Raw genomic sequence first — 25,044 nt, 5'->3', positions numbered from 1 at the left:
GTAGATAGCCTTTTATTGTCATGAGTTTCCCTCATTCTTTGATCATTTCTGGATACAATTCTAGTAGTAATATCGCTGTGGCAAAGGATATGGACAGTTTAATGCCTTTTTGACTTCCCTATGACTTTTGACTATTGAATACCCTCTCCTTCTGGATACACTCTCCTCTCTGTTTCCATAATACTAATCTGTTATTTTTTCTCTTCTTACCTCTATCATTAATTCTTCAAAGTTTTATTTGTTTGATTATAATTAATGTCCCTAACCCCCCCACCCCCATCCTTCTGAGCTATATCTCAAGTAGTTTATCTCAGGGCTCTTCCCAAGGACTCTCCTCTTCTCTCTCTCCATCTCTTTGGAATTTCTTTAGTGCCTATGAATTCAATGATCTTCTTTGTGATGATGACATTCAAATATATATGTATATCTATATATGGGTATATCTATCTATATCTATATCTATCTCTATATATATATATATATCTTATGTCTTTCATGGTCTCTGGACCTTCTTCTCTGTCTGTTGGCCATCTCTACTTGAATGTCCCACAAGCATCCTAAATATGTCATGTCCAAAACAGAACTTATCTTTTCTTTAAATTTATGCCTCTTCTTAACTTTCTGTTGTTTTGTGTTGGCATCACCATGTTACCAATCATCCAGTTTTTAAACTAGGCATAACCCTAACTTTTCACTCTTATTTGTACTCCATTATTGCCAAGACTTTATGCTAACTATACAATATTTTTTGTATCTCTTACCTTCTCTCCACTCCCATACTCAGCATTGTGGTTCAGGCCCTCATGAACTCTCCCAAGAGCTATTGAAATAGTCTATTAGTTTCCCTTCTTCAATTCTCACTCCACTTTAATCTATCCCCTACTCATGTGCCAAATTGATATTTCTAAAATCAATTTGACTTTGTTTTTTCTGAATTTAAGAAGCTTCGATGGCTTCCAATTTCCCCTAAGATCAAAGATAAACTTATCTATTGAAACTTTACAATCTGCTTTAGCATATCTTTCCAGGATGAATGCATATTACTTTCTTATATTAACTATTTGATTTTCTCCATAAATAGTTTTTCATTTCCTGCCTGTATGCATTTACATTGGCATGTCTCTGTCCCTCTTTACCTCTGACTCTTGGTTTCCCTAGTGCTTTTTAAAGTTTACTTCAAGTGCCACCGACTTCAAGAGACCTTTCCTAATTTTTCCAATTGATAATGTGCTCTCATTCCCACTAATCTGTATTTATTTTGATTATTTAACACCCTGTAACAATAATTAACTTGTTGTTAAGCCTAGGGCAATATAATGGTCCATAAGGTTCATGTTATTTTAGAGAATTTATTTCATATGAAAAGTTTTGAGTTTCATCACAACTGCTAGGAGATACTAGTTAGCAAAATGCTTAACATTTAGGCAGAGTTTAAGCTTTCTGCCTAAATTTACATTTCTCTCTATTTCAAGTTAACCATTGACTCATTTGTGGTTGAGGCAGCATTTAGGTTACTGGATGCATTTATGTAATAAATTAGCCGATCATATCATTGTATTTGTAGATAGAAAGTCACTAGGAAGGAAAGTTGGAGAAAGAGTTGATTTTATTCTTGAAAATTACTTCAGATCCAGTTCTTGTGTATGTGGCATAACCTTGGGTCTTCTGTCCAGAGATGCCTATAGAGTTGATTTTCTTTGATATCATCCTGTTTTGCCACAGTTAAATCCTATTATCTTTTCTCCTTTTGGTGGCTCTCTTCTTCCAGCACTCAGAATGCTTATCTGGTTGTGAAATAGCCTCTTCCTATACAAATTTATTCAGTTCCTGAGGAGATGACCAAGTCTATTAAAATAGATTTGATCGATTCAAAGGGATGGATAAGTCTTGTTCACATCAACTGCTTTATTTAAGAATTTTCTTTACTAATAAAGCTTACTGCATGTATATCTATCCATTTCCTTTACTTCTCTGTAGATATGATCTATCCCCACACTAAAATGTGAGATCCTTGAAGGCAAGTACTGTTTCATTTTTGTATTCCTAGCACTTAGAGTAGTGCTGAGTATATAATAGACACAATAAATAATTGATGATATATTAATAAATTATTCTCAAAAATTTTTATGTGGATGGAAAAGTTGGCATGTATATATTAGTAGATCTTAATATTTTCTCAGTCCCTTTTCTTTTGGCAGTTAGGTCTGCAATTTCCCCCCATACTTTTAGTACCTTGCCCATTAATGACTTGCTGTCCTCAAAATTGTGTCACTCCCATCACAGCTCTCCTCTGTGTATTCTTGACCTAGTTCAAATGCATTTCTGTTTTTTTTTTCTCCAGTACTATTTCTACTTCCTACCTAAACACATCTGGGGCTTACTAGTTCTGCTGTCCAAGGGTGAAAATAGTTTGTTACAAAAATCTACTGCTATTTTGCATCTTTCTTTGGTTCATGATTATCCTTTCCATTTTATCTTCAAATGCCTTACTTCATTTGGGCTATTGCTGAACTTCCTTAAAAATTTTTCCTCCATCACTTCTTTATGTTTTATGAGGTAATGCTGCTCCATAATCTTCCACAATACATCTTTGTAAGATATTTAGTCTAAACTGATATCTTTCTTGGTTGCCATATTTCTTTGCTTGTCAAAGAAGTTAAATGTCAGGCACTAGAACAGGGTTATAAAGATAAAAACAACACAACACTTGCTGGCAAGGGATTTATTGTCATTAGAATGTTAACTATAAATCACCCTTTCTTTTGGATTGTGTACCAGACAACTGATTGCTGAAAAGGCTCAAATGGGTCCTTGAGCTCAAGGAACTCATATTCTAATAAGAGGTGACAACTTATAAAAAAATTATACTTTCAAGTTATAGGCAGTATAACATATTATGTAACTATGTAAGTGAGTATATGTGCTTTATATTATATATGTAATATATTATACACAATGAAATTCTTTACATCTTCTGAATTTGGCTCATAGAAAATGGTAGGCAATAAAAATTTAACTGGTTGTTTAACTGATCAAAAGTGAATATTCAGGATATTAGTAAAAATTTGGTAATGTATTTTGAGATTAAAGAAAGTGGAAGAAATGTTTATCAATTAGTCTAAAGCTTTATATCTGTCTATCTTAAAACAACCTTTCTTCAAGAAAAAAGTTGTAAGGCACTGAGCAATGAAAGTATCATACATCACAAAGAATGAAATTTGCAGCAGTTTAATTTCAGAAAATGACTGGTTTCCAAAGTGGGATTCATCAGCTCTCTTCCTACAGTGAGATTCTTGACTACCTAGAGCAAAGGTCAAAAGCAAAATCAAATTAAAAGAAAGCTTAAATCTGAAAGACACTCCATGAAATTGTAATAGTTCCAACTTGACCTATTTAAACAAGCTCTGACCCTGATAAAAGGGAAATGGACATGGATTCTGATTCTCTCCATTCCTTAAAGCAATTAAATAATATGGAGGGACCACTACAACAAGGAGAGCAAAAGGACTTAGATAAAACTTGCTATATGAAGAGATTTTAAAATCAAGAACTGTCCTGTTTGGATCAAGCTAATTTGCACTATATCACAGAAAATGATGGAAGATTATGAGCAGTATTATGATGGTATCACCAGCCAAAGGAAATGGAAGAGAATAGAAATCTGTAGAAAATTTGGGGTGAGACCCAGATTCCAAATTATCCCCAAGGATATATGGAGATAAAATGGGAAGGACAGCAAATATGGTTTATATAATGATTTATTCTTATTATTGAAAACTATGGAACCATCATATCTGTACTTTGCATATCAATACTCCTTGTGTTGAGAAGAAGAAATAGTGTTAAAAAATGAATTTGGGAGGAGTTTCTGAATCAGTGAAATATATACAGAAGACAACCATGCTGGAGGTAATGGTTTAGAAGAATACATAAATCAATTTTTAGATACCTTAAGAGGTATTAAAAATGCAAAGGAGTAGAGATGGTATTGTTACTAAGAAAATGGAAACCCAAGAGACGTTTAACAGCTAATAACTCATGTCTATTTTTTTTCATTTAAAAAATTCTAATTGAATTCAATGCACATAATAAGAGTATTTATGATAAGCCTATATGAAGAAACCAATGTAGATTTTCATGGATCAAATTCTATCACTGACCACATTTTCTTAGTTATTGCAATTGATTGTTATAGAGAACATAAGATTCTATTGTGTTTACTGGCCACAGAATCATTAATTGTCTTTAAATAATTTACTTCAACATCAAAATGATGATAGGATAGGTTTGGGAAGTTCAAGCCTCAAAGGTGATTCCCCTCCCCCCCCATTGTATATAAAAAGGTACTTTGTACATAGTAGGTTCTTAATGTTTGTTAAATAAACAACTGAAATTATTTCCTTCTACACTCTTGATTACCTTTTTTTGATATTCTCTTTTGCCCTGTCTTGTCAGTACTCTTATTCTCTTCCCTAGAATGCCAAAATCTTTTTTTCCTTGCCTCTTTTCTGAATTCTATTTGCCCAGGATCATATTCTTAGCTAGGTTTAATTTACCTGACCTATAGGGTTGTTCTGAAGAAAACACCCTATAAACCTTTACAATTCTGTTATTATTTGCCAATCTGATGAATATAACTGGGTCAAAGTTTTAATAAATGCTAATGATTTCCTGAAATCTCCATTGACAACTAGGACCCCAATAATCATTTCCTGCATTACTACTCTTCTGTAACTTATTTGCATCTTATGGAGGCCTCCTGGGGACAATTAACTCTTAAATTTGGGGACCCCAAAGACCTTTTGTTTATTTACACTGTATCTATTGATAGTTACTGTTGTTGTTATTCAGTCTTATCCAACTTTTCATGACTCCATTTGGGGTATTCTCAGAAAAGATACTGTACTGGTTTGCCATTTCTTTCTCCAGTTCTTTTTACAGATGAGGAAAATGACATAAACAGGTGCAAGTGACTTGTCCAGGATCACACAGCTACAATGTATCTGAGGTCAGATTTGAGTTCAGTTGTTACTGATTCTAGGCCTAGTCCTCTATCCACTGTTCCACCTAGCTGCCTAGATATTCACTGTATTAGACTTTAAAACTGTTAAAATTTTAAAATTAATTTGTGTGAAAACAACAATAATACTCATTACTAGATGTTTACATAGATAACAATTTAAAACAGAAATTGCTACATTGCTATATTTTACCAAAAAAAATTAGTGAAAAGAGTGACATTGACTTACATATTTTTGTAAATCTCTTTTATGTCTAGCCTAATAGAAGACAGCTGGATTCTTATATCTGTTTCTATATTCAATCTGTTGCAATGTGTTATTTTGGTTGAAGTATACGAAGAAAATCTGATCTCACATAGATATATTGTTGGATAGTTTCTTAAATAGACAGATAGTTTCTTAAAGTTTAATTGCAATGTGCTTTCTGACATTTCTTAATTTTATTATGAAAATTGTTTTGACTTTGTGGGTCCCCATAAGGGTTCGCAGGACCGCCAAGGGTTCTAGGACTACACTTGGAGAATCACTGATCTAAAAGAATGTTCCTATTGGTATGAGTTTAACACCAATTTGACTGACCAGTGGAGATAAGGTTTTCAGGGTAACAGGAATAGTGGTGGTGATGGCTTTGAATAAGTCCCAGATCACATGATTGCTCAGAGAGGGTCCTAATCTGATAACACTTCTATCGGCATTCACATAATACATCTCAGAGAACTCATAAAAAATAAGTAAAAGTCCTTTGTTGCTGCTTGCTTGAAAATTATCATGCTTAGGATGTAGAACTAGATAGACCGTAGTAGTTGGAGTCATAAAGACCTCAGTTCAAAGTTGACCTCAGAAACTTATGGCCTTGTGGTCCTGGGCAAGTCATACCCCCCCCCCCCCCACCTCAGTTTCCTCATGTAAAATGTCATTGATAAAGAACATACCTCTCTGGGTTGTTATGATGGTAAAATGGGATATTTGTAAAGTGCTCTATAAACCTTTATGTGTTAGATATTATAGCTAATTTGTTCCTTTGTGTTTGTACTTTCCTTTAATAGCCTTAGAATAGAAATGCAATATATGAATATTAAAAAGAGATCCAGGAAAAGGAAACCAAGCTGTTTATTCTCATCACCATTGCTGAAGGAAATATGAGGCCCTCTTAAACTTTGAATTTCAGAAAGGGATTGTGTCTTAAAATGTTTTTTTAAAAGTTCAGAGCATTCATGTCTATTACACCTACAAGCATTTTGTGTCATATACCTGACTTGAACAAGTCAAGAATACACAGCATCATAAACACTCTAAGAAAATTATTTATGAGCTTCTCTCATTGATTTGCAGTTACTCATATTTTTCTTTGGGGTATGCATATTCCACACTTGTTATGTTAAAGGGCAAGTCATTATACATATTGATTCTGCATAAGTAATATTGAACAAACACAAATTTTTTAAAAATAGGAATTTCCAATTGAAGGACAAATGAAGGACTTAAGCTTTAAAAAGAAGTTAGAGGAAGACAAGAGGGATTATTCACTAAAACAGCTTTTGTGTTTCTTATATTTATTTTACCTGGGAATTTAAAAAATGAAGTTGTATGTGCATAATATAAAATCTGTCTGAAGATATCTGAAATCTGATAATAAATCTGAAATCTAAAACCTTGTCCATTTTCATGCACACATACATATATACACTTGAAATAATATTATGAAGTAGAAGTAGACTGTGAATTTATCTTTTGTAGAATATAGTGACAGCAATCAAAATAATATAAAAAGGATGTAAAAGGAAATGGGTTTCACTTACAACAGGAGAGATCAAGTTTATAGGTAAAGACTTTTTGAATGAAAAAGCTGGATGAATACAGATGTGTTACTAAGGTAAAATGGAATTTCCCTTTCTGGAAGTAATTTTACCTAATATGATTTTAGTGTAACCCTGCTAAGATGTGGTTTCAGTGACAACCCCCAGATAATTGTATTGTCTTGTGTGTTTAGTTAATGTTTATTTAAATTACAGTCAGAACTTAGAAATTTTAAGTATTGAAGAGGCTAAGATTTTCCTTTTCCTAGCTCAGGAGAAAATGAAGTGTCTTTGTTTTTATTATTATAATATGTAACCGTTTATTCTCTCGACTCAGAAGTACTAGCGGGAAAACTGCTTGTGGGTGGAAACAGGAAACACTAGTGATAAAAACAATGTTACCTTTTTTTTTCACAGTTCAACTATATGTACATCAATTCTAATTAGCCCATTTTATGCTTCAGCTACTAGCTTTCCTTTTCTCCAAATGGAGCGTTGTTGTTGGATTTTGTTTTTGTTTTGATGTTTTTTAAGAGCCTGTCCTGCACATAAAACCCACCACCTCCTCCCTCCTTTTCTCCTTTACAAATGTTACAACATAATCAGAAATTTCCTCTTTTCTTTCCTTCCTGCACTTCCTGCAGGTTCCCTTGCGTCAGAAGCCCAAGAAGAAAACTCAAGGTATTGTAATAAGAGCTCTCATTTGATCCTTTATTTTTTATTGCTGTTATTATCATCATTACTATTATTTTGAATGTGTTTTTTGGAATTCGATTCTTCTTTTTTTTCCTGTCTGAGTATCGTGAGCCTGGGATAGTTGGCAGGCAGCTTGACTCAGGGTTATTTTCCTATCTCTTCTGAGAAATGACGACATGCTGCTCTTTTGGATTAATCCCTTGTGGTATGTCAGTAGGGCTTGGAGATAGTGGAATTGTGAGCTTGGGAAGTAGCTTTACGCGTAAATGGGCTTTAGCCCGCATGCTTCTATTGCATAACTGCAGCTCCTGTGGCTGGCTGCATGCGGCTCTCCTGTGCAGTCATATGCTGGGTGGTCTAATACACTTTATTTTTTTATTTACCCTGTCCAGTGGCATGCTTTTTTTTTTTTAATTCCACTCATGCTGAACACTGTTCCTTCCTCCTCGTTTCACTTATTATACCTTTTTATATAGAAGCGATGCATTTTGAAAGCTAAGACTCCCCAGGAGGTGGCAGCTTGTATTGCTCAGATTTGTTCTCCAGAGAACTCAGGGGTGCGTGATATAGCAACTTGAAGGCATTAGCTTTAAGTAATTGATTATTTTAGCAAGCTCTTCCAGGGCATTCCTGAGCTCAGAATAATCATTTCATTCTTGCTTGGAATGCTGTGCAGGTTTCTTCACAATGAGCCGGAGGAGGATATCCTGCAAGGATCTGGGACACGCTGACTTCCAGGGGTGGTTATACAAGAAAAAGGAAAAAGGGACCTTCCTCAGCAACAAATGGAGAAAGTTCTGGGTTGTGCTCAAGGGGGCATCCCTGTATTGGTACGGCAATCAGATGGTGAGTGCTCTTTCCCCCCCTAGTCCCCGAGTCTTACTCTCCAAAAGCTACGGTTGGGGCAGCAGTGAGAGGGCATGGCTCCATGGAGTCCAAGGGCAGGTTGTACTTTGAGGAAAGGAAATAATTCCTCAGTGGATTGACTGCAACCTTGTAGAAAGCCTTTCAGCATCAATAGATTTGTGAGAAAGGCAATCTTGTTTTTATCAAGGCAAAACCTCTCCACTGTCATTTCAGCCATTTGCGGATAGGGCTTTTAGATTTCATCACTTTTAATTCTGGGAGTGATTTTCCTCATTTCAGGGAATATAGATATTGAAGAATGATGACTAAAAAAAAAAAGACCCATAATGAAGAACAAAGGTCCTGGGGAGGGTCTTTGCCTAATGTACACATGTAGATTGTTTACTTGAGAAACTACTGCTGTTTGTATATTGTTTTTACTTTCTTCTTCCTCTTCCTCATCTTTTGTATGGGTAACTTGCAATTGGGAATGTTAGTAGTTATTTCAGCTTTGTGTTTAGCATTGAAGTTTAGGGTTTTGTCATGGATAGGATGGAGGGCATTAATCACACTGTCCCCTTCTTGTAACTTACTGATTTGTCTGTTCTTGATGAAATGCTTGGGAACACAGCCTTTAACAGCTTAATTAAAATATTATGGCCTGTTTCACAAACCAGGACTCCATTGTATTAGACGAGAAATAAGTAAATTTTAGAAGGAGACAATGCCAACAAGAATTTATATTGCATAGTATTCTAAGTGTTTTCTTCACAGCTATCTTGCCAGGTTGGTAATATGTTATTATTTCTATCTTATGGATGAGGAAATGATCTTTCAAAAATTAACCGGCATATCTATAGTTATATAGGCAGTATTAGAACTTAAGAGTTTAAACTTGATTTCCTGACTTCAGTTGGTACAATGAAGAGATCACTGGCTTTGACTTCAGAAGACCTGGATTCAAATTCCACCTCTGGCAATTACTACCTTTGTGACTTTGGGCAAGTCACTTAACTTCCTTTGGCCTCCGTTTCCTCTTTTGTGAAAGTAGGAAGGTTAGAGCTCTCAGGTATCTTTTAGGTGCATGATCTTATGATTCTAGATCCAGGGTTCTTTCTATTATATCATGCTGTCTTAGAGGGAAGGCATCTATCTCCATGAAATCCTGAACACCTTCCCTGTATGCTGTTGGATATATTAGCTATGAGTCCTTGTGCTTTGGAGGGTAACAAGGAAAGTCCCTTCTCTACAAAATGTTAGGGATTAAAAAAAAGTAATACTCTCCAGTGATTATTGTCTACAATTACGTGAATGCTTTAAGTTTCATAATTTTAGAGCATGAAACTTTGTACATGGATTGATTGGATTTCTAACATGCTATTTCTAATGTCCTATTTATCTAATATTATATTCAACTTTGTTTGTAAGTCACAGATGATCATCATAATTCAGATTTATAGATACATTAAGACTTAGAGAATGTTTTCCTTAGCACAATCCAGTAAGGTAAATGATATATTTTACAGATGAGGAAACTGAAGCTGATAGAGGTGAAGTAATTTGCCTACATTCCCTCAGCTAGTAAGTAGTAGATCCAAGTCTAGCATCTAGATCCATCTGATCCCAAAGCTAATGGTCTTTCTATTATATCACACCAATTTTGTCATTGACCTAGATTTTCTATGTATGCAAAGAAATTTTTTTTCCAGAAGAGCCTGGGGGGTCAGTGGGAAACTATCTTCTAAGGAATATAAGAAGCCCGAGACAGAGTGATTTAGTGGATAGGGTACTTAGGAAGATATTCAAAAGCCACCTCAGATACTTACTAGAAGTGTGACTCTGGAAAAATAATTGTATTTATGTGTGGCCCAGTGTCCTTATGTAAAATGAAAGAATTAAACTCTATAGCCTCTAAGGTCCTTCCTAGTTCTAAATCAATGATCTCATGAGGAACCTTTTGATTATTGCTATAAATCTTTTGAGCCACAGGGCTATGAGATGTACTCTGACTGGTCTATCACAGGCTACTTTTGCTCCCCCCGCCCCTTTTGAAAAGGGGTGCATTATTGGGTAGGGAATGACTATGCTATGTGTGTACAACATATCTTCTGGAGTTTGTTAGCTGGGCATGACTTTGAAAGGACCTCAGTTTGAGGAAGAAAATAAGCTCATTGTTGTCCATAAACATACTCCTTTCCTGTCTCCAGTGTTAACCCAGTTCCTTTCCACCTGAATGAATAACATTCAAGTTATAGAACATTAGTTTGAATAAGTTATGATGGCCAGTTTTAAAGAAAGGGATGTTGCTAGTACTTGTGTGGGGTTTATTGTATTTAGTTGGTCATTTATGGAAAAGGCACTTCTCTGACCATACATTAATGGTTTTCTTTCTCACAGAAGATAAGAGTCACCTGTGAATCATTAGGTGACATTCATAATCTGACTATTAGGTATTAATGTAAAATACAAAATAAGAGCATAAACACATGATTAGTTTAAGATTGCGTTTATTTTCTTCCACTAACAGAATTCAGTTTCAGTCATACTACTGGTAGTTGCTCCTTCAGTGCCTTGGATCAAGTCATCAGACAGGGTCTTGAGCCTCTGCCTTCCTGTTTCTTTCAATTCTGTCAAATTCTTATTTTTGCCTAGTGACAAGCCCTGTCAGTAACTGCTTCATTTATGGGTTGGTTGGGAGAGATGCATTGTCCTTTCAGTTCAAGTTTAACTTGAAAAGGATTAAGGTCACCATGATTTTCCTCTTCTATCTGCAATTTTGTGTTTAAAAACCATAGAAGAACTGAAGTCTTCCACCAAAGCCGGGTTTTCCCAGTAATAGCCCTGATGGATAGTGGTACACATAGCTTCTCTAGCAAGGGCTCTTAAAAACACACTATTTCATTTTCTTAAAATGCCAAAATCTAGCTAAGTTCAGATGGATATGGCATAAAGTGGGACACCATTCTCAGTACTCCAGATCTAAGATATTTTTTCTTTTCTGCTTTCATTGTATAATTTGTTGGGGAAGTTCAAATATATTTGGCATGGGAAACAGTGTCTTTAAAAAGGTTTTTTCATGGTAGAATAGAAAGAAAACAAGATTTGGAATCAAAGGAGCTAAGTTCAAATATTGCCTCTACTACTTACTGTGTGAACTTGGGCAATTGATTTTATACATTTTGATTTTCATTTCCTCATCTGACATTTCATCCCATCAGTAAAATGAAGGGATTGGGGAGGTGGTAGACTAAATGAACTCTAAGGTTTCCTCCAGCTGCAAGGTTTATGAAACTATATTTTTAACATAAAAAAGTTAACCAAGTTAGCTTCGGCAAGGTACTTCTTCATTTTTTGAAGGTCCTAGATATAGAAATTGAAATGGGTTGTGTCAGAATGTTGCTTTTGTAAAACTCTTCCTGACACCTGGTACATATCCAGTAGACTATGATGGATTTTTTAGATTATTGATGGATTATATGATGGATTATTTAGACCAGTGATTCTTTCTGGTTTCAGGACTGCTTTAAACTCTTTAAAATTATTGAAGATTTGTTTACATGTGTCTTAATTGTTGATATTTAGTGTATTATAAATGAAAACATCTTAGTATTATTGTGAAAATAGTTTTGACCTTGTTGACCCTTTGAAAGGGTCTCAGAGACTCCAAGGAATCATGGGTAGAGAACTGCTAATCAAGACAATTTCAGAACTCAGTGTTACTTTTCACTTTCCAAAATTAAAAAATAGCAGCTGCAAAGGGGTTTATCATCCTGTCCAGTGGAACTAGACAGTTGAGATGAGTTTGAGAATACAAGGACAAGGCTTTGAAGAGTAGAAAAAATGAAAATGTCTAAATAGGCATTCTCTTTCTCAAAAATTTGCTGTAGTTCTCCAATGTTTCATATAATAGAAATCCTTTAAGCTGTATTTTAAGGACTTTTATAATCTGATTCTCGCTTATCTTTCTTCCAGAAATTCATACTACTGCTCTTCACAAATTTTATATTCTTGCCAATCTATTCCACACCTTTCTCAAGATCTAAAATATATTCTCTCCTCTTAGTCAATTCTCAGGATCCTTGTCTTTCTTCAAGGCTTAGCTAGGATGCCACTTCTAGCAAGGAGCTTTCTCTCAACTTGCAGCTGTTAGTGCTTCCTCTTTGCTCAGTTTTCTTTATTTCACACTTATTTGTGTGTATTTTATACTTTTGACACCTCCAGGAAGAACATCCTTGAGGTCAAGACACTACTTGAGGTTACAGACTGATTATGTTTTTTTAAACTCCTAACTCAGTGCCTGGCACACAGTATGTACATAATAAATCTTTAATTGAATTGAGCTGTTGAATTGTGAAAATTATCAATTAATTATTTAATCTGAATTTATTAATCATCTGCTGGATGTCAGGTTTGGTACTAAGTACTGGGGGCCTTGCTCTCAAGTAGTTGCCATTCTGTCGTGAGAAACACTAAGTAAAAGTAATATATGCTCAAAATAAATTGTAAGTGATTTGGGAAGGGATGAAGGATTTTTCCAGCTGTGAGAATCAGGGGGAGTCTCTTTAAGTAGGTCAGTCAGTCAACAAACATTTATTAAGTGCTGACTAAATTCCAGGCACTCACTGGGAACTGGCACTTGAGCTGGGCATTGATGTGAGTTTTGGGTCACAAGAGGCAAATTTTAGGATGACATCATATTAGGCATATGGACAACCTGAGTATCTGCAGAGTCAGAAAACAGAATATTTTATAGGGAGAATGGCAAGTGGATCACTTTGGTTGGTCTACAGAACAGGTGGTGGTAAAGGGAAGGGTATTGTGTAATCAGCCTGAAAAGATAGGTTAGAGCCAGATTATGAAGGATTTTAGTGCCAAACAAAGGAACTTGTATCTTATTCTAGAAATAAAAGGGAACCCCTGAAGCTTCTAGAATAGGGGAATGTCCCAATCATATTTGTGCTTCAGGAATGTAAACTTGGCAGGAATATCAGTTTTTGAGTAGAGAATGGATCAAAGAGGGAAGCCACTAAAAGATTGGAGACAAGTTAGTCAGCTCCTGCAGTATTATAATGAGAAGTGAAGAGAATATGTACAGGGGTAATTGTGATATGAATAGAGAGAAGACAAGCTATGAGAGGAATGTTGTGGAAATGTATGCATCTTGTTATTTGATTGGAATTAGACACATATATGTAGTGAAACTGGTTGACTAGAAGAATGCTGATGCCATTAATATAAATAAGGATCCTCAATGGAGGGAAGTTTAGGGAGTTCGGACATGGTGAGTTTCAGATACTTGTGGGTCATTCAGATAGAGATGTTCACTAGGTGGCTGGAGATGTTGGAGCTAAAACTTTGGAAAAAGAAGAGGTATGGTTAAGTAGACTTGGCATTAGCCTAGAGATGATGGTTGAATCTACCGGAAATAATGAGATAGTTGTTAAGTTGTTTCAAGCTCTTTTGGATCCTATTTAGGGTTTTCTTGGCAAAGATACTGGAGTGGATTGCCATTTCCTTCTCCAGCTCATTTTACAGATGATGAACTGAGGCAAATAGGGTTAAGTGACTTGTCCAGGATCACACAAATAGTGTCTGAGGCTAGATCTGAAGCTCAAGAAGATGAGTCTCCTTGACTTCATGCCCAGCATTCTACCCACTGATGAACCACCTAGCTACCCACTAATGAGATTACCAGAGTATTAAGAGAGAAGAAGAGAAGGTCCATAATGGTGCCATTTAGGATATCCATAACAGGATGTGGGATATGGATAAAGCCTTACAAAGGACATTGAGAAGAATTAGTCAGAGGCAAGGAGAAAATGATGGCAGAGCAGTGCCATGTAAAACCCCCTGAGGAGACAGTGTCCTGAAAGAGAGTGGGTGATCAATAGCAACATTTCTTGCAGAGGACAGGAAGGATGTGGATTTAGAAAGGTCAATTCAATTAGCAATTAAGAGATTATCAGTGACCCTAGCACAATTTCACTTTAGTGATAGATATAGAAACAAGATTAAAAGAAACTGAGAATTTAATAGAAGGTTAAGAATTTTTATTTACATCTTCTGATATGATTTGCTTCTTTATAGCAAGAGTTCTTAACCTGGGATTGCTTGAGGGATTAGTGGAAAAATTTCATGGCCTCCAGGAACTTGGATGGGAAAAAAGACAAAGGTTTTTTTCATTAACCTTTAACTGAAATTCAGCATTTACTTCATTTATTTAAAAACATTATTTTGAGAAGTTCTTAGATATCACCAAACTGCAAAAGGAGGTCCATGACATTAAGAAAAGATTAATGCCATACTCTTTCAGACAATAGAGGAACCCAGAATAGGGCACAATATGTAAAAATCTTCTCATAGTGAATACCGTTTGTCCCCCTACCCCTCATTAAAGCTTTATGTGTGAACCTCTTCTCTCTTTATACTCTCCCTGGGAAATGTCATGTACTCTTAAGTACCTTATCTTCTCAGATAATATTTTATATAATCTCTTTCCAGATTGATATGTCTATCTATCTATCTATCTATCTATCTATCTATCTATCTATCTATCTATCTATCTATCTATCTATCTGCTCATTTATCTTTCTGTTCATCTGTCTGTCCATTTGTCTATCTGTCTCTATTTCTGTTCCATTTCTAGAATTCCAATTTTAGATCACCAGATTCCTTTTAGGTGTTTCAAACTGGATGTCCTATATGCATCTAAAACTCAACATGTCTAAGACAGAACTTGTCATCTTTCCTCCAAAAGCTACTCCACTTCCACTTTCTAATTTCTACATGTGAAGGGCACCTCCACCTTTCCATGCTCCTAGGTTTTCGATTTCTTTTTCTCCTTGATTCCTTCTTCTCCACTCTACATATCTAATAAGTTGTCAAATATTGTCATTTTGATTTTGATCTCCACAACAAGCTCTCATCTAACCCCTTCTCACTGCTCACGTGGACATAACCTTAATTTAGATTCTAATCATTTCTCTCCTGGGCTATTAAATTTTTTTTGTTACACATTATTTTTTCTCTTCTTCAATCCATCCTCTACATAACGGCCATAAGGGTTTTGTCTAAGTGTATGTATAAACATTTCAGTCCTACCCCATCATTAAGTTTTTACTTCCTAACTCCTCTGTTTAGCTTTCTAAACCCTTTACAACTTACTACTAATCTACTCTTCCAACCTCTTTGTATCGTCCTCCCCTTCCTGAACATTTTTGCTGTGCTAAGCTAGCTAGCTTCCTTTTCTTCACATGTAGTATTCTCACCTTTCCTTAGCTTTGTACCAGTTGTCCCTCATGCTTAGCTTTGTAATCTCTCTTGCTCTCTGCCTCATCAGATACCCAATTTCCCCCAATATTTGGATCAAGCATCACTTAATACATAATGTTTTTCTTGGACTGCTGCTCTTCTTTTCTCAACTATCTTGTATTAAAAAAATTACTTATCTACATATACTTCTCTCCAGATAGCATATAGGTTCCTTAAGAGCAGACATCTAGTTAGTGCAGTGGATAGAGCACTAGCCTGGAGTCAAGAAGACCTGAATTGAAATATTGTAAGAATCAAATGAGATAATCCTTAAGAAACTTCTAGCTTCACAAATTTCAGCACACAGTAGATGCCATATAAATGTTAGCTATTATTAGCTATATTTGTTTGGTCTTTGTATCTTCAGTACATGGCACATAATTAGTGGGAAAGATTAAAGAATTCCTTGATTGACTTGTTTTGCATACATGTGTTATGAGTGTATGCACAGACATAATGTACAAATACTTGCCCTACTTATTTCAGGGGGTTATTATAAGGGTCAAATGAGATGATCTGCTGTGTGAATCTATTTTCCATATGTGTACTCCCATTACATACTTTATGCTTTTATTTTTTAACCCTTACCTTCTATCTTGGAATCAGTACTGTATATTGGTTCCAAGTGGTAAGGGCTAGGCAATGGGGCTTAAGTGACTTGCTCAGGGTCACACAGCTGGGAAGTGACTGAGGCCAGATTTTAACCAGGACCTCCCATCTCTAGGTCTGGCTCTCAATCCACTGAGCTACCTAGCTGCCTCCTACGTACTTTATTCTTAACAGATTAATTGATGTTTTAAAAGAGAATGAAAAAGAACACTACTCTGCTGTTGGCTGCTCTGGGTCTTTGTGGGCACCTATGGAGTACATTTAAGCAAGCTAGTCTTTAAAATCACTTTATTCAGAATGACTTCTAAATTCTTAATTACATTGAGTCCATTTGTAGTGTCCATTGAAAACAGAAAGGCAATCTATTCTGGTTCTTTCCTTTTAGGTGAGAAATCTCACTGGACACATTGAGAATAGTCCAAATTAAAAAACCAATCCTTAGGATCACTCAGTAAGAGTAAATGTACCAAAGCCTACAAATATGCATTTCTACTTCACTGCATCCTGGGAAATAATCCAGAACTTGTTTGGAGAACCAGGTTGTTATAGATAGAGCAAGTAACAGTTGTAGCTTATAGTAGCTATTAGGCTATCCAGAGATCCTAAATTTTGCCTATAGGAACACAGTTTAGTGTTAGTAACAAAGTTTGTTTTATCTCCTGTAGCTACTGAAGTCTTTTAAAGCTGTTTGGGAAAGTAAAATGTAGACAAGACCCTTGCCACCTCCATCACCTCCAATATACAGCTCAATATTCCCTGTTGGAAGAAATGTTTATTTTTTCCTTCCATATTTGTGGTTCTGCCATTCATTCATTCTAAGAATCATTATTAAGTACCTACTTGACATAGAGTGATACATTTCATACTATGATGTAAAGTATTTTTGTTATTTAGGGATTTTTCAGTGGAGTCTGATGCTTTGTGGACCTGTTTGGGGTTTCTAGGCAGAGATACTGGAATGGTTTGTCATTTCCTTCTCCAGCTCATTTTATAGAAGAAACTGAGGCAAATAGAATTAAATGAATTGCTTAGGGTCATAGAGATAGAAGTCAGATTTGAACTCAGCAAGATGAGTTTTCCTGATTTCAGATCCAACACTATCCACTGTGCCACACAGCAGTTCCATACAAAGTATACAAAGATAAATAAGATCTTCCCTGTTCACAATATATTTGGAAGAAAAAAAGACAGATGCAAATAAGTGTAATCTGAAATACAGGTGAGTAAATGATATGCCAAGAGGTTCAAGGATGAGTTGGCCTTTACCTCTTTATTGAAGGGCTAAGGGGAGCCATAATGGCTGAGAGATCTTTTGGACTGGATCTTAAGGAATAGGTGGAATTCCAATAGGCAGAAACAGAGGGAAAGAATTCCAAAGGAACAGATGAACAGAGAGGGGGTACAGAGGTAGGAGAAAAGCTAAGATAAGTTCAGAGAATTTCAACAGTGATCCAGGGTGATATATGATAGAAATAAATAGTAATCCATCAAAATAAATTTCATTTGGACCAACATGAAAGTGTATTATAATAATATTGCCTGTAATAGTCTTTCATATTTTTAGGATACATTTTTATGTCTGTGATTTCCTGCCCATCCTAAGAAGGTTGGACAGTAAAGAAAGTGGTTTGTTTCTAGGAAAGCAGCTTGGTGAACTGGAAAGAACATTGGATACAGTTATGAAAATAACATTTGGAGTCAGAAGAACTAGGTTCAAATCTTTACTCAGATTTACTATCACCATAGATAGGAACTGGACCTATGATTTCACTGGTAAAGGAAACTTCCTCTACTAGTGTGGATTGGCACTGTGGATTCTCTGTAATTTATAAGCTTAGAGATCTGAGGGTTCAGCTATTTGTCCCTCTGGCTCTGAGACTATCTCTGTCCACCATGTCTACTAATTTTAAGCAAATCACTTTACAGAGCATCCATTTTCTCCTGTGTTATATGAGAGCAGGGAACTAGATGATCTTTAAAGTTCTTTCTTAACCTCCCAACTTCGGTTTTGTCATCTATAAAAGAGGCATAATAATACCTATCATACCTCTGTCACAGGGATGTTGTAAGGGCTAAATAAGATGATCTCCTATGTGAATCTATTTTCTGAACTTCCAAGTACAGTATAACATTTTCATGATTGCCACATTTATCCAGAATGTTTTAATATGTCTTTTTTTAAGCCCTTTCCTTCTGTCTTAGGATCAATTCTGAGTAAGAATCATGACAAGGGCTAGGGCATTTGGGGTTAAGTGACTTGCTCAGGATCACAGAGCTAGGAAGTATCAGGTCAGATTTGAATCTAGGTCCTCCTGACTCTAGACCTAATGCTCAATCCACTGTGCAATATAGTTGCCCCTAATATATGTCTAATACAGATCATAAAGTATGTTTACATTCATGCAGTATATTATATAAGATGCCTGTCATACAGTTATATTCAGAAAATGTTACAGATTATGTTCGTTCTTCCAACTGGCATTTTCCTCCTTTATATCTCTGAGGAACATATGTAGACTGTCACAGGGTGTCATCAGAGTATATACATGGATATGCTTCTGAACATTCCCTGTAACAAATGAGTCTTGGCATTGCAAAGTCTGTGTGACTGCAAAGAACAGAGTAGGCCAAAATTTTATTTTAAATGATTCAAATTCTGGAACAAGGGTGTCCCTCATTAAAAAAAATTAATCTATGCCTAGAACTGATACTATATTTTTTATATTCCACGTAGCACTGATTCTATATTGCTATTTGTTTAAGTGCCTAGCACTAAATTCTATCTTAAAGGACACAAAAATAGTGGAATGCAAGCTCCCTGAGCTTAGGAACAGTTTTATTTTTGTCTTTGGACCCCAGCTGTGGGCACAATTTTTGGCACATTAATGAACAAGCAACAAGTATTTATTAAGTATTTACTATGTGGGTGGCAGCTAGGTGGCTCAGTGGATGGAGAGCCAGATCTAGAGAGCAGGGAGGTTCATGTGTTCAAATCTGGCCTTAGACACTTTCTAGCTATGCGACCCTGGGCAAGCCACTTAACCCCCCTTGCCTAACCCTTAGCACCACACAGTATTGATTCTAAGATGGAAGGTAAGGATTTTTTAAAAAGTATTTCCTCTGTGCCAGGAACTGTTATGATCCCAGGAATGCCAAAAATAGGACTTGATAGGCACTTAATTGATAAATGTGTGTTGAATCTAATTGAACTGAAACAAATGTGACCCTTACCTTAGAATAAGCTTAACAGTAAATTGGAGATAAGCTAGAAAAAAATGAAAGAGAATAATTCAAGGAAATCAACATATATGTAATCGACTATATATAAGTGCTGGAGGAACTGAGTAAGGAAAGAATCATTGTGAGACAGATGTGAGGGGCAGTGCGGCTACAATTATATTCAGTGGTGTGCCAGTGAATATTTAACCACTGGTCTTCTCCAACAAAATATACGTATGATATACTTTTAAGTTTAAACTGTATTATGAACATTTTTTCCATTTCTGAAATCTAGACAATGAACAAAACAATAAATCAAACACTGGCTTATAGAGTTTGCTAATTAACAAGGTGTAAGTGTTTACACTATAAGTTTAACAACAGGCTCAAGATGGAGCTGGCTCCAACATATTCCTGAAAATATCACACAATGATTTCTAATGGTGACCATTTACTTTCTGAGGTAGTACAGAGGAAAGGGTTATTTATTTGGAATCAAAGGATTTGGGTTCAAATTCTGCGGACTCTGTTAATTTATCTCTTTGTGATCTTGGGCAAGCTATTCTCTATGCCTGTTTCCTCCTCATCAAAACAAATGGGGTTGAATGGGATGGCATCTAAGGTCATTTAAAAAAATTAGTAAATTTGTTTGTTACATTAAAATTTCTAAGTATCTTCTTTCCTCCCTCCCAACACTAGTGGACGTATCATTTAACAAAAAGACATATATATATATATAATTTGTCTTGTTTGTTTTTATTTATCAGTTCTTTCTCTGGAGGTGGATATGTACCAGTCATTCTTCAAGCAATATTTCTAATATAATGTTCTCTTGGTTCTGCTCATTTTACTTTTTATAAATTCATGTAGGTCTTTAACTTTTTTTCAGATTTTTTTTTTGTAAATTAACCCATTCAGTATTTCTTATGGAACAGTAGTTTTCTATCATAACTTGTTTAATTATTCTCCAGTTGATGGACTTCTTCTCAATTACCAGTTCTTTGCCACCATAAAGAGAGCTGCTACAAATATTTTAGAACATATCATTTCTTTCCCTTTTCCCCTGATCACTTTAGGGAACAGATTTAATAGTGGTATTGCTTGGTCATGGTCCTGTTCATCAGTTGTTCTGATTGGCTATGTGGCATTCCTTTGTTTTTCACTATTTCCCTCTTGCTGTTAAAAAATAGCTTTGAAGGTGAATTGATGGCCAAATAAAATGATTTTCCCCATTAGAGAAGTACCATTCTTTCTTGTAGAGTTTATCTTGTAGAGTTTATCTAGAAAAATCCTGTGGAGAAGTTATATCTTGAGCTGGTCTTTGTAGACTCATGTTCATGTCTACACTGATTTAGGTGATTAGACTTAGTGGGTATGTGATAGCTATTTTTAAATATTTAAAAAAACTGTCATGTAGAGGAAGGATTGGTAGGTAGGTGGCACAGTGTATAGTGCCAAACCTGAAGTCAGGAAGACTCGTCTTTCTGAGTTAAAAGGAGGACTCACTTACTAGCTGTGTAACTATGGACAAGTTACCTAACCCAGTTTGCCTCAGTTTCCTTATCTGTAAAATGATCTGGAGAAAGAAATGACAAACCTTAGCCAAGAAAACCCCAAAATGAGTTCACAAAGAAATAAGGTCATGAAGAGTCAGACATGACTGAAAAAATGAACAACTAGCCTAGCTTTTGAGAACCTGGGTTACACCACAATGAGTCATCAGAGTAGGAAGTTAATGGAGGAGCAGAGGTATATAGGATAGCTTTGGGGAGAGGGGAGAGAGAGAGGCTGTGGAGGCCAGTTAGAAGACTGTTCCAGGAATACAGGCATGAGGTGATTAGTCAGTCATCCAGCAAGCATTAATCAAGTACTTATTATATGCTAGCCACTATGCTAAGTATTGGAGATATGAAAAAAGCTAAAACAGCCTCCAGAAAAAAGTGGTCACATCATTCAAAGACACAGCACATATTTCATTTGGGCTGGAACTAAAGATCATATTTTTGTGTAATTGTAATTTCAGTAGTGCGAATTCAAATACTACAGGGGATTAATTATTTGACTTTATTGGGCTCTAGCTCTTAAGCACTTTTTGATCTTGGAGGTAATCAAGAGCCACTGTAGTTTATTTATTGAGTAATCTGGATAACATGATCAGATCTATTGGTGTGGTAATCAGATGGATGATGATCAGAGGTAGGAGAATTTTGAGAAAGTGAAACAAAATAGAAGACTATTATAGTAGTCCAGGGAAGAGGTGATGAAGATCTGATCCAGAGTGGTGATTACATGAGTGGAGAGAAGGAGATGTGTTATATACGAGACATCCTGTGAATGTCCTGAGCTGGAGTAGTGCATACAGAGGACACTCTAATTTGTAGAACCAAACAGAAGGGAGTAACTAATTGGACATATGAAGGGATAAAGGAGTAGAGGATCCAATTTAGGGAAAACCTGATGAATCCATGACAGAAGTGAACAGTAAGATTCTTATTAGGCTAAATGAGTGGATAGGTGATATTTGATGATATGAAAACCTGGTTATGTTCTTTATCACTGCTATCATTTGAAATGCAAGCAAATGGGAATGCGATTTTTAAATACCAGTTGATTGTTTCTTTTTGCAGGAACATGAATCTGCTACTATGTGCTAATTTTTCTTCTGCTTAATGGATCATTGACTGTCTCCTTTTACTAATGACTTGTTAGGCATTAGTTTGCTGTGTCAGGACAGTCTTTTAAAAGATGTGGAGTTTGATATAGACCATTCTTTATCTAAACTCTGAATAATGTGATAAGTTGCTTATTTTCAGCTTTTGTATTTGTCTCTTTTTAACTAAATAACTATTATTTCATCCTAAATTTTTCAATGAATTTTCTCCCCAAGCTTTCTTGAAACATTAATGTTACTAAATGACTGGTTTCTTTGTCCTGGGGAGGGATGGAGAGAGAGATTGAGAAAGACATTGAGAAAAGATAATGGCATAATAGAAAACTGTTGGATCTGGTGGTAGGAAAGAATGGGTTCAAGTTGTGGTAAACTTAAAAAAATTCATTTTATTAATATATTTTTCTTTACATTATCTACATTTCTTAAAGTAGCCATCCTTTCTACTTGCCTCATAAAGTCATCTCATATAAAAACAAAAAAGGCTAGCAAAACTATAGACTACATCTGTAAAGTCTGATAGATGGAGCATTCCATACCCATGTTCCTCCACTTCTTCAAAGAAGTGAGAAAGTTTCTTCTTACATATTTCTTTGGGACAAGCTTCAGCATTTTAATTTCATGGAATTCCATCATAGTTGTTGAAGTTGTTTTTTTTTTGTTTGCGTTTTTGTAGTCAGCATCTATATTATTTTCTTGGTTCTGCCTTCTTCAATCTGCTTCAATTTATTTTGTCTTTCCATGTAATTGGATTTCGTCATATGTGTTGTTTCTCACAACACTGCAATATTACATTATATTTAAGTATCATAGATTGTGTAGACATTCTCAGGTTGATGGGTATATACTTTGTTTCTAGTTCTTTGCTATAGAGAAAATACTGGTATCAATATTTTTGTGTATATGGGACATTTCTTTTTATCATTCACTTTCTTAGAGTATATACCTAGTATTTGACACTTGATATGCGATATAATTCAAAGTACTAAATCCTCCCCCTCTATAAAATGAAAAGCTTGGACTGAAATCCAGTGTCCCTTCTAACTTTAAATCTAAGTCCTCATGATTTAATTCACTCTCTTTCTCTCAAGGTGATGCTACAAAAAAGCATTTTACATAGAAAAATTATTATTTTAGAAATAACAGAAATATTCTTAGGTATTTGTTGATTTGATAAAGCCCTCTTGATCTGGTAGTTTAGGGCCATTATAGGGCCAATTTACATTGGACCAGAGTAACTGATTGGAATTCTTTATTCTTTCTCCTAATGTTAGAGCTGTATAGCACATCAGGCTGTCCTATGAACACGTTGAAGTTTATTCTCTAGTATACTGTGCTGATTTTAGCAGAACTCTTCTTCAGCTATTTCTAATAGCCTGTACATTACTTCATTTTGTCCTGCTGGTTCCATCGTATCACATAACCATAGAATTACAGAATTTAAAAGTTAGAAGGTACCAAAGTAACATCCCTCTGAATGCATAATAAAAAGGAATTCCCATTCAAAAATATTCAACAAGTCATCATCTAACGCCTTTCAGAAGACCTTCAAAGAAGGGTTGAAGTTCTACTACATTACTATACAGCCATTTCCATTTCTGGATAGTCTAATTTTTAGTAAGTTTTTCAGGACTTCTTGGCAAATTTCACCTTTTTCTCTTGGTTTTCTCTTCTGGGGGGCAAACAGAACAAGTCAAACTTATCTTCTACAGGATAATCTTTTAGATATATGAATATAGCTTTCATCCCTTCCCCCATCCCATTCTTCTCTTTTCCTCAATCAATATGCCCAGTTTTTAATCTTCATGTCATGAACTAATCATCAGTCTCAGAGTTCTCCTTCTGGATAGTATCTAGCCTATCAATATCTTTTTAAAATTTTGTACCCAGTATTCCAGATGAAGACTGCCAAAGGCCAAAACCTGTCTATTTCTGGAAGCTAATTCCCTTCCTAATTGCATTAATTGTTTTGGCTTCCTTATCACCCTGTTGACTCAAAATAGGTTTGGTTTTCTACTTATATTAATGTCATTTTTTCATTCAATCCCCAAACTTTATCAGCTCAAAGAATCCTTGTGTTGGGGAATCTTAGACAACTGCTTCAACCACTTCATTAAATAGATGAGGTATCTATGGCCAAAGTGGCAGATCTGGAACTTGTAATCAGGCCTTTTGATTCTTAACTTTAAAATTAAAAGAGCAACCTAGAGAGGGTATCCAAAGTTCCTGTGAAATGTTTTAAAATATCAATATTTTTTTTGAGAAGACATATGTTACGTTTGAACTGGTTTAGGGGATTGAGAAAAGTGAATTAGGTAGAATGAAGTTTAGAGCCACAATTTGGAATATTTGCATGTGGGGTAAGGAGGGAATTAATTAAAATGGAACTGTTGGGAGGAGGCAACATGATTCAGGACACCTGGAAATTTCTGTGCTGCTGAAGGGCTAGCCACTGTTGAGAAAGCTGATAGAAGTGAAAGAGCCTCAAAGTTTGGTTTCACAACATGGGTCTTGAGATGGAACTCTCTTAGCCACTAATTTTTTCTTCATTTTTAAAATTTAGAATATTTTTCCATGGTTACATGATTAATAATTTCCCCTTTCTGAAGCTGATGAGCAGCTCCACTGGGTCATTGTTCAAAACCCATTTCCATTTTATTCATATTTACAATAGAGTAATCTTTTAATGTCAAAACTCTAATCATATCCCTATTGAACTATATTATCAATCATATGTTTTTCTCCTGCATTTCTGCTCCCACAGTTCTTTCTCTGGATGTGAATAGTGTTCTTTCTCATAAGTTCCTCTGGATTGTCCTGGGTCATGCAACAGAATGAATTCCTGTAAGGCGCTTGTGGCATCTCCTATTCTCACTAT

The 25,044-nt window shown here is 35.5% G+C and overlaps 1 protein-coding gene across 7 annotated transcripts in view; it reads left to right on the top strand.

Moving 5' to 3' along the window:
- IPCEF1 (interaction protein for cytohesin exchange factors 1) overlaps positions 1 to 25,044 on the top strand; it is a 268,654-nt gene that overhangs the window by 160,347 nt on the left and 83,263 nt on the right. For 5 of the 7 annotated variants that reach the window (XM_056818971.1, XM_056818970.1, XM_016428978.2 and 2 more), the window contains 2 exons: positions 7,462 to 7,498; positions 8,190 to 8,359. In XM_056818971.1, the coding sequence (XP_056674949.1) occupies positions 7,462 to 7,498; positions 8,190 to 8,359 (207 nt within the window). Of the gene's footprint in view, positions 1 to 7,461; positions 7,719 to 7,936; positions 8,071 to 8,189; positions 8,360 to 25,044 lie in introns of those variants that run through there. The other 2 variants (XM_007484786.3, XM_007484787.3) reach the window with 2 other exon arrangements.

This window comes from Monodelphis domestica, chromosome 2 (assembly GCF_027887165.1).
Source record: "Monodelphis domestica isolate mMonDom1 chromosome 2, mMonDom1.pri, whole genome shotgun sequence".
NCBI classification, from domain to species: domain Eukaryota; kingdom Metazoa; phylum Chordata; class Mammalia; order Didelphimorphia; family Didelphidae; genus Monodelphis; species Monodelphis domestica.
This window is presented reverse-complemented; position numbering and strand designations above follow the sequence as displayed.